This window comes from Leptonotus elevatus, chromosome 7, assembly GCF_054856555.1.
Source record: "Leptonotus elevatus isolate MCC_2025b chromosome 7, RoL_Lele_1.0, whole genome shotgun sequence".
NCBI lineage: Eukaryota > Metazoa > Chordata > Actinopteri > Syngnathiformes > Syngnathidae > Leptonotus > Leptonotus elevatus.
Window position 1 is genome coordinate 20,925,262 of NC_141245.1, and position 13,458 is coordinate 20,938,719.

Sequence of the window (13,458 nt, forward strand, 5' to 3'; positions counted from 1 at the left end):
AGTGTGAATGCTCGTTTGTTGTTTCACATGATTCCAAAATTGTTTTGTACCAATCAAGGCGTCCCCCTCCAATATCCAATATATGCCTCCTCCCTCTGCAGTTGAGCGAGTATTAGCCAACCACGAAGGAACACAATGTTTCAAATGGACAATCACTTTTGCGTCATTCCCATCAGTTTAAAATGACAAGTCATGAGTCATAACTTGGAAGAAAGGTTAAACATCACTTCACATGCGTTACCTCACCAAACAAGAAGTTCCACTTATGAGACGGACCTAACTATCTGTAGATGAGGTAAGACTTCTGGCATTTAGTTCCTGGAACTACTTGGTTCCCAATCAGATGTGCAAAACCATGTCCCAAAGATACCAAGTAACTGAAATTAAAGGGATGTCCCAATACACATTGGTCCTCTAAAAATTCTACTTTGAGATATGGAAGAGAATGAACAATGGAGTCTAATGACATATTTCCAGTATTTTTACCCAGGAACTAGATACTGTTGTTGTTTGGACTACAGGAATGACTAAATATAGTTTCAGAAACCTTGACCTTGAAATTTAGACAGTCATTCCTATAGTCCAAATCCAAAATAATCCTCCAAAAAGTTCCTCGCTTGTCAAAAATGCACTTTTGTGTATTCTCTTCCTACCATGAGACCAAACATTTTTATTTCTTTATTTTTATTACAAAAGTAAATTATCAAAAGCCATTAGCAGATAAATAGGAAGACAAAAAAAGTCATACAAAAAGGTGCTTCTCAAACTTCATATTAAGAAGTTTCTTAAAGGCCAAAGCTCATTAGTTCTCCCGTGGTCAACGCAACACGCAGTTCCTCTTCTCCTCGTTCACTCTTTCACATGAAGTTGTCCAATCGCGTCAGCCTTCTGGCACGGAGCTCCTCATCCGTCAGGCGGAAGCTGTAAGGAGGTGGGGCCGCAAACTGAGCCGGACCGTATCCGTGGCGTTGCCGTCCTGACAAACACATTAGCATAGAGCCATGTTGTTAGATTTTTGCGCTAGCTGCTATGTAGCGTAACTGGGTAGCTAGCTACCATATGCTAGTCACTTGGCTACCGCATTTGAGTCCATCTTGTTTGTGATGTTTGGAAATAAAAGAGCACAGAGTAACAATGTAGCCTACTAGCTACTTTTGGAATTTTAGTCCATCTTAACTGCTAAGTTAGCATTTAGCATTAATTGCTCTCAATGAGAAATGTCGTCACTGTCGTAACAGTAATAATAGAGCTATATAGTCCCCTTGAGGTAACTAGCCTGTGTCATGCAAACTGTTCCTGATGGCCGCCGCCAGCTGCTCCTCCTCTGTCATTCCACTGGTGTACATCGATGACCCGTCACCTGCCGTGTGCAGATTGTTTCTGGAGTCTCTGCCACTGTAACCTACACGCACACACATACACACACCTACAGTGATTGACAGCTTACCGTTGTTCATCAACTGCTGTGGCCGAGCTCTAATGAGCACTTTTATTTATTTAATTAAGTCTAAGCAGGGCACACCTTGCATATTTGATTAAAGGAGCTCCAGTTAACTTTGTTTTTTTCCCTTCTCAGCATTTGGAGGAGGTAAATGGAGGGAGCTACACAAGATACTCTAAACACAGATGCCTTTTTGTTCTGATTAATGTGCATTGTCCAAAAGAACAACAACAACAAAAACAGCAATACTAGTTGGCCCTAAGGACATCATGAGTAGCACCGGGGGTCTGTTCTAAAAATAGCTCGCCAGTGATTTGGACACTGACTTACTTAGATGAATTAAAACAGAAGGAGAATGTTATTTATGTATTTACACTTAACATGCTACAAGTCAAGAATTCAGTCAGAATTTAATATCAGCGCATGCCTTAGTACAGGGTTTGTTTTTTAAAAAGTTGGTGTTATGTGGTGAGCGTGTTACCTGAGGATCTGTAATACGTTCTGGATGTGAAGATGCTGGATGGCATCAGTCCTGATGAGAAGAGCAAAAATAGTATGTGCAGTAGTCTGCTACATTTGTAATATAATATTGTATATAATCATGTAAAGTACAGTGTTCCCAAGCTATATGGCGATTTGTCATTCCTGCCCCAGCTATTGCAGATTTTTAAGTGATTGTTTTTCGATGGGTTCTTACCCTGGCTATTATTCACATTATTGCTTTAGCTCTAGTTCACCTGCACACATCTTCATCATCTTCTTCAGTGGACCAGCAGTGTAGAGCAGGCCCACCAGGATACCGGCTAAGTGACCAATCAGGGAGGTCCTGTTGGGGAGGATGAATAAAGGTTAATGCCGCCCCCTGCTGGCCGCTTCACTCCATAGCGACTAGGACTCACCCCGGTGCTGTGATGTGGATGAGGACCAGCTCCACCCAGCTGGCGTAGCGATTAGACACCGGGAAGCCCATCACGTATGTCACCCCACCGGGGTGGTAGTGGTTGTTCAGGACCTTCAGTGCAAAAATCACACCTAAGACATGTCAAAATAAATATGAATACAAAATCAAAGCAAAGATCAATTCACATTGTTACTTAATTCTGCTTTCATTTCCCCCCACACGGTGAATGCAGTGAGCTTGAGCATTACATATTTTGTCTGTCTTCCTTTAATTTGTCAACTTTGTCAAATCCAGCCAATATTTATAATTGTTACATATTTCTGCTTTAGCTACTTTGTGTGTCAAGTCCAGCCTGCTCGGTTGATTTGTCATGTGTTGTTGCTTTAATTTGTTCATTGTGTCGAGCAAAGTCAATATTATTCTTCTTATTAATATTTCTAGTTTGCCTTCTATGTTGTTTGTATAGAAATCCGACCTGAGAATCCGACGGCGCAGGCGGCGCTGTACGACTGGTCGTCGGTCAGCTGGGTGAGCCCCGCCTCCATCGCTAGGTAGAGCACGCCGGTGAGCAGCGAGAAGACGGCCAACACGTACGCGAACCAAATGGCGCCCATACGCCGCTCCAGTCGGATGCCCTTCATGACGAACGACACCATGTTGAAGTAGAGGTGCATGTCGTCGGCGTGGTGGAAAGGAGACAGGAGGAGGCGAAGCCACTCGCCCGACCTGTAGGCCTGATTGACGCTCACACACGCCTGCGAGGGAGAGCCAGCTGGTGAGTGTCACAATCCTTGTTTTTAGTTGGAGTTGTTTTTTCCATGTGTTTTGTTCCTGTCTAATACATATTATTAAGAATATTTTTGTATTTCTCATGCTTGTATTTTTTTCACCAATTTTGTATTTTCTAATGTTTTTTTTATTTTCTTGTCATTTTTAAAGTATTTTTTCACCAATTTTGTATTTTCTCTTGTTTGTATTTTCTAATGTTTTTTTTATTTTCTTGTCATTTTTAAAGTATTTTTTCACCAATTTTATATATTTTTTGTCAAATATGCTTTTGACCATCCATTCATTCATAAATTTTTCAAATATTTAAAATCGTTCAAATACTTATTTTATTTTTTCATTTTTATCTCATTTTTTTCAACTAATATTGTCTATTTTATTTTATTTTTTTATTTTTTTTGGGGGGGGTATTTTGTATTTTCTCATCTGATATCACCCCCGATATATTGTCTGATATTTATCATTTTGCAAAACATTTTTCATACTTTTTAATAATGTGTCTATTTTTTCTGCTATTTTAGTATTTCTTAACATTTTGTATTTTCCGTCAAACATTTAAAAAATCTATTTTTTTTCATTTTTGTTTATCTTTTTTTAGTGCTGTCAAAGTTAAAGCGTTCACAAATCACAAAAAATTATCGCATTAATCATGTATTAACGCAGATTAATCACACTACTAATTTTGAACGCAGATGATCATTTAGCTTGACAGCAGATGGTTACATTAAAGGTAGGACAAGTTGTGTTTGAGCAATAAACGTAACTGCAGGCATTAAAGTGAAGCATTTCATAAATGTTTGCGTATGACATTCAGAATATTCGTTCATGTTAAACTATTGTTTTTTTTTTCAATTATGCAATTAATTAACTGATTAGAAGAAGAAGAAAAAAGTGTGCAGTGGATCAAAAAATGTTGAAGACGTCCTCATAAAATTAAATGCCGTAAGAAATAACACATAACAGGAGCTCTTCAAATTTGGCGGAAAAAATGGCTGGCAAAAAGCCTTTTTATTACGTGATTAATCATGATTATTAAAAATTCTCAAATGTGATTAATCTGATTTTAAAGAATTAATCCTTTGATTTATGTATTTTAGTCTTCTCAAAAGGGCAAAAACAATTGCTATTATCGTCATTGCTCAGAATGACACTCAACTTTTGAGCTGTCATCAAAACTATGCTATGGTACTTTGTGTGTTATTGGTTCTATATCGTGTTTTCTTTTCTAGTTTTGATCTTAAATACTACTCAGATGTATATCCTGTGTGTTTTAAATAAATTGTAGTGTACTTTGGTCCACAATGTTGTTGACAAATGTTCTATATAAAACAGGATCAGATAAATCTGTGTCACGTACCTTCATCAGTGGCGCTGCGGGGTAGAGGAAGAGGTATGCATTGAGGGCCAGCATGGCCAGGGTCACGGGGGGGATGTTGTCCAAGCCAATCTGGTAGAGCTGCGAAACCAGCAGCAGCAGGCCGAAATGCGAGCTTCTGTAACGGCCCCGCATCCTCAAAAGCCGCGTCTATCTGATTCGGAGCATCAACACAAAATGTCAGCCATCATTCATGACCATCCACTGGTAAAACTACATGTGGCTTATAAAATGCAAATATAGTATTTTGGGTTAAAAAATAATATTCATATTCAAGTAAATTTAACGCAGCACTATCAGTAGAAGGCAGCAGGATGGTTTAGTGTTTATTAACGAATGTTTTGGCATTTTTTTCTATTCTCTTCCAGTATTTGTATTTATTTGTTGGTCTTATATGTTTGTACATGGTCATCATCTAGTATTTTCTGTTATTGTCTGACATCTTTGTCGTAATATTGATTTCATTTTTGTAATATATTTTTGGTTTTTCCTCCCCATTAGACCCTCATTAGAGATATTTAAACCTTGTTTATATTCCTCCATGCATTCCACACGTTCCAAAATGCAGCGACAGCTTGATGATTAATACTGTGTTGCATCACTTTTCCGTGTAATAATAACGCTCAAATAAATGCTTAGTAACGCTTGTCTTACGGTACAATATGCAGTTTTTTTCCTAACGTGTAGTGTTGTAGTATTGTATTTACGCAACAACATTGAGTTTAAAGTTTTAAAGTACTCGTGCATCGATTAAATAAACACAAAACAAATCTCTGACGGTTTTCTCAAAGTAACTGCAGGTACTTGTTTTGTGTCGTTAACTCGTAATATAGAAATTTTACTTACTTTTGGTTTTAGTGCTGTTTCTATGTCGAATGCTAATGCTAAACAATGAAGTGTTCAAACTGACGCTGCTCGAAGTGTGTGGCGACGAATCCAGGAAGTCCGCGTCATCGTTGATGGTTACGTCACAGGTGACGTTCGTTCGGGTGACTCTTTCCAAACGGAAAGCAAATATATATTTAAAAAAATAAATAATAAAATCCTTCCAACCGGGAAGACAAGTCATTTTCGGTGTCATCTGAATTACTTTTTATTTGATAAAAAAAATTAATACTTTTGCTCAAATTGAAAACGTTTGTCTCGGTTGTTGTGGTACGTGATTTTTTAAAAAGTTTTTTTGTCCAACTTTATTTAACTAACGTAATTACAATGAAAAATTAACTTACAATAATGAATTATATTTTAATATTTATGAACACTGAACATATTGCTAGGGGTTTACATATTTTACATACATTCCAAATAAATTGATACAAACATATTACATTCAGCACAATATAATATATAGCGCTTTCACAACGCCTGCAATTGTGATAGAGCACTTTACAGAACAGTAGTTCATTTAGTTAAAAATGGGCAAATCCTGCTAAAAAAAAAATGTCTTGCATGTTTCTTATCAAGGGGGTAAATTAAATTTAAACTTTTGTAGATTTTTTTTTACGATATTTCAATGTTCATTCATTGTAAATAAAAAATATTCGTTTTATTTCAAAATAATATTTAATACGTCCTTCAAAAAAGAAAGACAGTATCACATATGTACTAGTTTGGTGTGAAAGACACTGCTCGCTCTGAGATTGAAAAGGTCTGTTCTTGTTGACTCATAAATGACATATTTTTATATTTTTGTCTGGCCTCAGGGGAAGTTTCATCATCCGTGGACCTTTCTGCCACTTCCTGCTTGGTTATGTGACATTAACAACAAAGATCCATATTGCTGTTCTCGCACTCACAAAATCAGCTTTTCCATTACAGGTGCCAGAATAGCCCGCCCTGCACCGCCACAGCCTAGCTTGGCCTGACCTCCAATTTCCAGGCCAATTTCCAATTAAACAATCACTAATCAATTAAGGCAGGATCAAGTGAACCGTGCAAACCTCCACTGCACATTCGCAGCGTGCAGGGTTCTCCCATAAGATTACATGAGCGGCAAGTCACCTTGACACCAAGGCTCCGAGCTGCGGCTGGAAGATATCTTCATTGCAGTCAAGCGTCATCCGGCGCTAAAACTTTTACCAAAAGCTTAATTATTTCATCCATTGGTACTTAGGAATTTGTAAATATGGTTAAGTATTGTTGTAAAACACAATATATGTGGACTGTATGACGTGTAAACAATATGTTGTGTTGAAACAATACCATTACTACGTAAAAAAAAAAACAACTCGAGATAGGTAAAATGCTAGCATGCTAACAGTTGCTATGCTAACACATTGAAATCAAGCTGAGTACATCTGCAAGCATTTTATATTTTGCTCGATTGTTGAGTATTATGTCAAATGAAAATTGCTAATATGCTAACAAATGTTGTGTCGATGCATTTATAAAGTGAAGAGTAGTGTTATTTTAGTTAACGAACTAAACTAAAATTCAAAAAACAATTTCATTAACGAAATAGAATAAAAACGAAAATGCTTTTTAAAAATCGAAAACTAACTGAAACTACATTTTATGTTTAGAACGCTAACTAAAAGTAACTATAATTATAGCAAAAATGTCCTTTGTTTTAGTCTTTGGTAATAAAGCCCCTTTGGGGATGATTTTAAATGTGATTTTAGGTATATTTATTTAACCGGAATAAGGACGTTTGAACGTGTCACACAGAAGTGACGTCATCTAGCAGCAGCCAGCCACCTTCAGATGATGTCGGTTCGAGGCGACAACGAAATGCAACGCTAAGTAAGAAATGAGTTACTTTTTTCATTTTACCATGGTGTTTATTAAATATTGCGCAATAGCAGAAGTGGCAAATCCAGGTCCAAAAAGTAAAAACCTAAACCCAGGTGCTAGGTAGCTAGCTAGTTCCCTGGCTAGCTCCCATGGTGCTCGTTTACCTGCTAGGGAGCAAGCTAGCTAGCGTCAATGGCTAAAGTCAAACTGTGGCGGGGTTTTTACTCTGGACCTGGATTTGCCACCTCTGCGCACAAGTAATACCCTTTTCTTTTAAAAACAAAAACTAATACTGAAACTAACTAAAACTAAGCATTTTTTAAGTAATTAAAACTAATCCAAACTAACAGAACCACCCTAAAAATGAATTTAAACTAACTTAAATTAGAAAACAATCCCAACATGGCCGCCCACACCCGACGCCCGGCGTCCTCAATTCTTCTCAATCCACATGACGTCACATGACGCTCGTTGGCCTCTGATGCCGTCAGTCATTTGAATGTCAAACGTGGGACAGTTTTGCCATAGCCGTTGCTGCCCCGCCATGACTCAGACACCACCGGCGGTGTGACTCAACCTCGCACGACACGTTTTTAAGAACTGAAAATAGAAAAACATGAAGTGTCTATTTTCCTGCTTCGTCATTATTTTTAGCACCAGCATCAGCTACAGTGGCGATGATGCTAGTGGTCCACTTTTCCAAATGATTATCATTTTTTCCCATTAAGTCAAATGCAGCCAATAATTTGAGGTTGCGTTGTTACATCATGCTTTGATTTGTCAGTGTGTCAATATGATGGAAGTGTTGTTAACATAATATGGATCAAATGTTGGTTAGCGCAGTGTGATGGAAGTGTTCCTCCCTGCGTTATTTATGACCGCAGAAAACTTCCTGCTTCCTTATAAGGAAACAGGACACTTCCTGCATCCTTATAAGGGAGCATGCGCGTGTGCGTGCCCTACTATATACATCTCCTCAGCTTCCTCTACTGGTCCACTCCAAGGTGGACGTCCATCAGATGGTGAGTGGACCTGCATATATATATTTCCTAATATCAACAATGCTGTCGAACAAAATGTATTTTCTCGAGAATGCAATTTGTCTAGAAATTGCGTGTGAATGCTAAAGAGCTGAATTGAAATGCTTTGCAATTAATTGAATTGTTGAATTGTGGAATGTGATAGTTTTAATGGAAGGTGTTGGTAAAATAGCTCTTAAATTTGGGAATTTTATTGGGAAGTGTAGGAATTTATAGGGAATGTCATAAATAGTTTGAAGTTGGAATGATTTGAATAGGTCAAGAAATTTGGAAGGAGCAAGTAAATAGGTAAAATATCTCTTAAAAAGGTGAAGTCAAGTCAAAAAATGTTTTTATAATTTGTTATTCTCATTATAATTTGTGGAATATGAATTAAGCAGCAAAATCCACCTATTTATATCCATAAATCTGATGCGTTATTATTATTATTATCTCAGGGGGCGGCCATTTGGCCACTTTTTGTTGACTAAAAATGACATCACAGTGCCTCAGGGCTCATCTTGTAAATGTCACATGACCAAACCCAGGAAACAGGTGAGCCGTGATTGGCCGTTACCTGAGCCTTGAGAAGCTGTGATGTCATTTTCAGTTGACAGCAAGTGGCAAAATGGCCGCTCCCTGAGATAGATAAAAACGGGTGGATATTGTTGCGTAATTCCTTTTCCACAAAGTCAATATTAATCAGAATACATTGTTTAGACATTTCTGGGCATATATAACATATCATTGTATTATTATATATTATGTACAGTATATTATTGTATTAAGATTTTTTTTTGTTTGACTTGATTTCCCTTTAAATTTTGGAATTTTACTGTGCAAAATTGGGAATTTTGGGAATATGATAAATTGGCCCAAAAATGTCCAGAATGATCTGAATATTCTGAATTTGAAATGGTTTCAATCGGTTAAGAAATGTGGAATGAGAAGATCACTATGTGAAAAATCTCTTTATTTGGGAATTTTATTGTGATGCATGTGGAATTTTAGTCATGTAGAAATTGCCGGTATGTCAAAAAGTAGCTTCCAAAATGTCCTGAATGAGCTTAAGAATTTGAAGTTGGAATGAGTTAAATCGATCAAGAAATGTGGAAGGAGGATGTTAATATGCCAAATATTTCTGAAATTGAAAAATTTTGGGAATGTGATTGCTTTGCCGCGACGTGTCTCAGATCCCAGAATGTGCGTGGCCAGGTGTCTGCGCTGCGTGGGCGTGGCTCTGCTTGCCCTGGCGACCGTTTGCGCCGTGGCTAACGTCCTGCTGCTGCTGCCGGAGCTGAAGGTCCACTTCCTGTTGGGGGGTCACGTGACCAGAGAGGCCTCCTGGGCCACGGGACTCTGGAGCTCCGGACTCCTGGTGAGACCGCACAACAGGACTGTCATCGTGGTCATGTTGTTGTTGTGTGACTTGCTTGTGTCTTGTGATGTTTTGTCTTTTCAGAGATTCTTGCAGTGCTTGGAAAGCCGCTTGGATTGCGTATTGTTGCTTTATTTTTTGGGGTCATGCATTGTTACATGTTTCCCCTTTAATTTTGTTCCTTCATTTGGTAACGTATTGTCGCGTTAATTTATTCCTTAATTAGGTGTTGCATATTTTTTTCTTTAAAGGGATACTTGACTCAATGAGCCATTTTTATCAGCAAAAAAGTTAATGTTTTGTCCAGAATTTATTTGATAACTTCATTATTTTTCATGTACAGTTAATACCTTTAAAAACACATTTTGCTGAGGAAATAAGTAACGACCAATGACGGCTCTTCCCCTGTTTTCTGGGCTGGGTCAGCAAACTGAGCCATGATTGGTCATCACCCACTTCCTCAGCACAGATGATGTCATCTTCAGTCAACAGCAAGAGGCAAAATTATTTTTTTAAAGGTTTCAATTTTACATGAAAAATAATGAAGTTATCAAATTCTTTCTGGATAAAATTCTTTATTATCTTCTTAATGCTGAAAATGTAATGAATTGACCGCCTTAAAATATTGTGCAAAGCCCATCATGAAATTTTACCAGTTAATATACAAACTAAATTTATAAAAAGGGAGAGTGAGTAGAAATTAAGAGGAACAAAAAAAAAATCCAAACCTAAATATAGAACAAAACAAAAAGAACAATGTTTTTCAGTCTGTGGAACATTCTGGATTGTAAAACAAAATCTGAAAGCGTCTTGACCGCTCGTCATTAAATTTGTGTTTTTTTTTTGTGCCTTTTTTGTTGTTGTTGATCCGGGGGCAGACAAAACAAGTTTGACTTCTTTCTGTCCCCTTTCAATTATTTTGCTTTACTTGGAATTTGAATATTGCTTCATATTGTCTTTTATCCTTTTAAAAGGAATGAAATGATTGATTGATTGATTGATTGATTGATTGATTGATTGATTGATTGATTGATTGATTGATTGATTGATTGATTGATTGATTGATTGATTGATGAGTCAAGTACCCATTTAATTAATTCCTTCATTTGGTAGCATGGTTGCATAGTTTTTGCCTATTTTTTTTCCTTTGGTACATATTTTTACTTTAATTTGTTTCATTTGGTAACCTTGTTACATAATGTTACTTTATTTTTTCCTTAATTTGGAAGTGTTGTTACATATGTTTGATTTAATTTGGTTGTATTTGTTTAACGTATGAAATGCTGCAAATTATTTTAATTTTTATTTTTAATGTTATTTAAATTTGTATTTGTATTTTAATTTTAATTTTAATTTGTATTTGTTTTTTTTTGTTTTTTTTATATTTATTTTAATTTAAATTAGTATTTTTATTTTAGTATTTATTTGTATTTATTATTTTTTGTTTGTTTTTTATTTATTTATTTATATATTTAAAAAATATTTATTTTAATTTTCTTTTTTTATTAAACTTTAAAAATAATAATAAATTTATTATTATTCTTTTATTATTTTTATTATTTTTATTTTTTTATTATTATTTTTTTATTTTGTTTTTTTATTTTTTATTATTATTATTTTTTATTTATTTATTTATTTTTTTTTTTTTTTTTTTTTTTTTTTTACAAATTGTAGCTTTAGTTTATTTTATTTTTTTCTCAGCAGTGGTACATATTGTTACTTTAATTTGTTTCATTTGGTAGTGTTGTTACATATTGGGGCTTTAATTTTGTTCATTATTTGGTAGTGTCGTAAAAATTGTTACTTTCTTTTTCCCCTTCATTTGGTAGCATTGTCACATTTGGTTGATTTAATTTGTTCCTTAATTTGGTTGTATTTGTTTAACATGTGAAATGCTGCAAATTATTATTTATTTGATTTATTATTATTATTATTATTATAATTCGTAGCTTCAGTTTCTTCTTTGTTTTTACCTAGCAGTGGTACATATTGTAATTTGTTACTTTAATTAGTTCTGGTGTCGAATGCACCAAATGTGTTTATGTTCTGTAACGACATAATGACACGTTAGTTTCTTGATTGTGTCTAACACGAAATGTGACGTTGTGTTTTTAGGTCGTGCTCGGCGCGCGAGCGTTTTTGCAGAGCAGCCAAACACCAGGATGCTGCGCCTTCAGGACACAAGTAAGCAGCAGTCTCAAGTAGTCATTTATTAGTAAGGGTAGTAGTAGTCGTTTTGGATTAAAAACAGTCATATTTCGTTTCTATGCACATATACGTAAACGCTACTTGTTTACATGAACGAGCCGCTGATAACTTTTTGTTGTTGTTGTCATTTTGCAGGAACGTAATAGCAATGTGCAGTAGTAGTAATTGAATTGTTATGTTGTGTGCAGATGTTACGTCAGGCGTTGTACTCGTGCGCGTGTCTGCTGTCTTCTGCTTTCTGCTGTCTGGTTAGCGCCACAGGACTGGTCCAAGGTCCTCTTTGCCTCTACAACACCACAAGTGGACCAGCCTGGGGCGTACCGCTTAAACCCACCGCTGACAGGTAGCAAACACAACCTCACATGCTCTCATACACACACGCACACGCACACATACACGTGCATGCACAAATGCTGCTACTTCTACTAAGAGAAGCCCAACACATGAGCATGTGTCAAGCACTAGCAACCTCCTGGAAACTACTAGTAACACCAAAATGCCAACTAGTAGTTTTGCCTCACTAGTAACATGTAGTTGTCCTACAAGCATGCCAAAGTTGCCCTACGCAGAGAAATATAGGAAGTAGTTGAAAAAATTTTACTAGTGCTGCTGCTACTACTACAAAATGTACTTACTAGTACAACTGTTGCATCACTACAGAGACGCCGGGTACCTCTACAACAGAAGTTTGTGGTCGGGCGTGTGTTTGGAGCCCAGAGGTGTGGTCCAGTGGAATGTAGTTCTCTTTAGCATACTAGGGGGCGCCAGTGGGCTGCAGGCGCTCCTCTGCGCCGCTAACGTCATCAACACCCTGCTGGGCGTGGTCTTGGGACGCGGTGTGGGCGACAATAAGGTGATACCCTGACTGACGATGACGTCACGTTTTGACAACTACAGTGGGCTCGCTCTGTTTTTATCATGTTGCCAACTCCCTATTAGAGCGTATGGTTTGTGTTTTTCAGGTGAGCCCCGTTTCAGTGTGACATCACGAAGACGTCATCAGGTCAAAGACACTTAAAAAAAAAAAATTCTATATACTGGTGCACTTTACAATTAATGAAGCTAAATTATACAAAACTTGAAGAAAATAAGCTTATCGACATGTAATGAACTTCTTTTTGTACTTATCGTCATCATTAATTTAAGTTGATTTAATTAAAAATATAACATTACAGAAGAATGATTTAAGTGGTGACATGATTGTTTGTTTGTTGTTTTTCCCCCATATACGGTAATTATTTATTTATTGTTAGTATTTTTTAATGTCAATTTATAATAGATTTTACATTCAAATCAAGTACTCTATTACTTTTGTATGGTTACCAAGTTTCACTGATTTAACTGTGTATTTATTCTTAATATCAATTATCTTATTATATTTTATTTTTAATGACATATTTTGTAGTTTTCACTGACCAAGAAGTTGTTTACACATTTGAACATATTCATAATGTATTCATATAATTTAAATGCTAGTTTATTAGCATCATGTTTACACTTGTGAATGGCAGTACCGTATTACGCCTGTAGTTGGTGGTGTTTCCTCCTTTATAACACAGCAAAAGTGATGTACTTTAATTTCCTCTTATTTTACTACATTTAAATGTTTTAATTTAA

General features: G+C 36.3%; 2 protein-coding genes and 1 long non-coding RNA gene across 3 annotated transcripts in view; 2 read left to right on the forward strand and 1 right to left on the reverse strand.

The window, feature by feature from the left end:
* The window catches only part of LOC147171461 (uncharacterized), a 28,818-nt gene extending 20,574 nt beyond the window's left edge, over window positions 1-8,244 (forward strand). The window contains exon 4 of the long non-coding RNA XR_015095488.1: window positions 2,809-8,244. This is a non-coding gene — a long non-coding RNA (uncharacterized LOC147171461). The remainder of the gene's footprint in view (window positions 1-2,808) is intronic.
* rhbdd1 (rhomboid domain containing 1) lies at window positions 666-5,452 on the reverse strand. Its single transcript, XM_086079740.1, has 8 exons — window positions 5,350-5,452; window positions 4,486-4,657; window positions 2,818-3,097; window positions 2,341-2,473; window positions 2,179-2,267; window positions 1,923-1,973; window positions 1,277-1,402; window positions 666-976 (listed from the first exon to the last, which is right to left on the reverse strand). Exons 2-8 carry the CDS (start codon window positions 4,636-4,638, stop codon window positions 858-860), a joined length of 951 nt encoding a protein of 316 aa, XP_085935866.1. The 5' UTR covers window positions 4,639-4,657; window positions 5,350-5,452; the 3' UTR covers window positions 666-857.
* A 3-nt stretch (window positions 8,245-8,247) lies between the features above and the next one.
* Window positions 8,248-13,408, forward strand: LOC147171464 (transmembrane 4 L6 family member 5). Its single transcript, XM_086079741.1, has 6 exons — window positions 8,248-8,258; window positions 9,471-9,633; window positions 11,749-11,817; window positions 12,030-12,184; window positions 12,502-12,694; window positions 12,804-13,408. Exons 4-6 carry the CDS (start codon window positions 12,030-12,032, stop codon window positions 12,822-12,824), a joined length of 369 nt encoding a protein of 122 aa, XP_085935867.1. The 5' UTR covers window positions 8,248-8,258; window positions 9,471-9,633; window positions 11,749-11,817; the 3' UTR covers window positions 12,825-13,408.
* The last annotated feature ends 50 nt before the right edge of the window (window positions 13,409-13,458 follow it).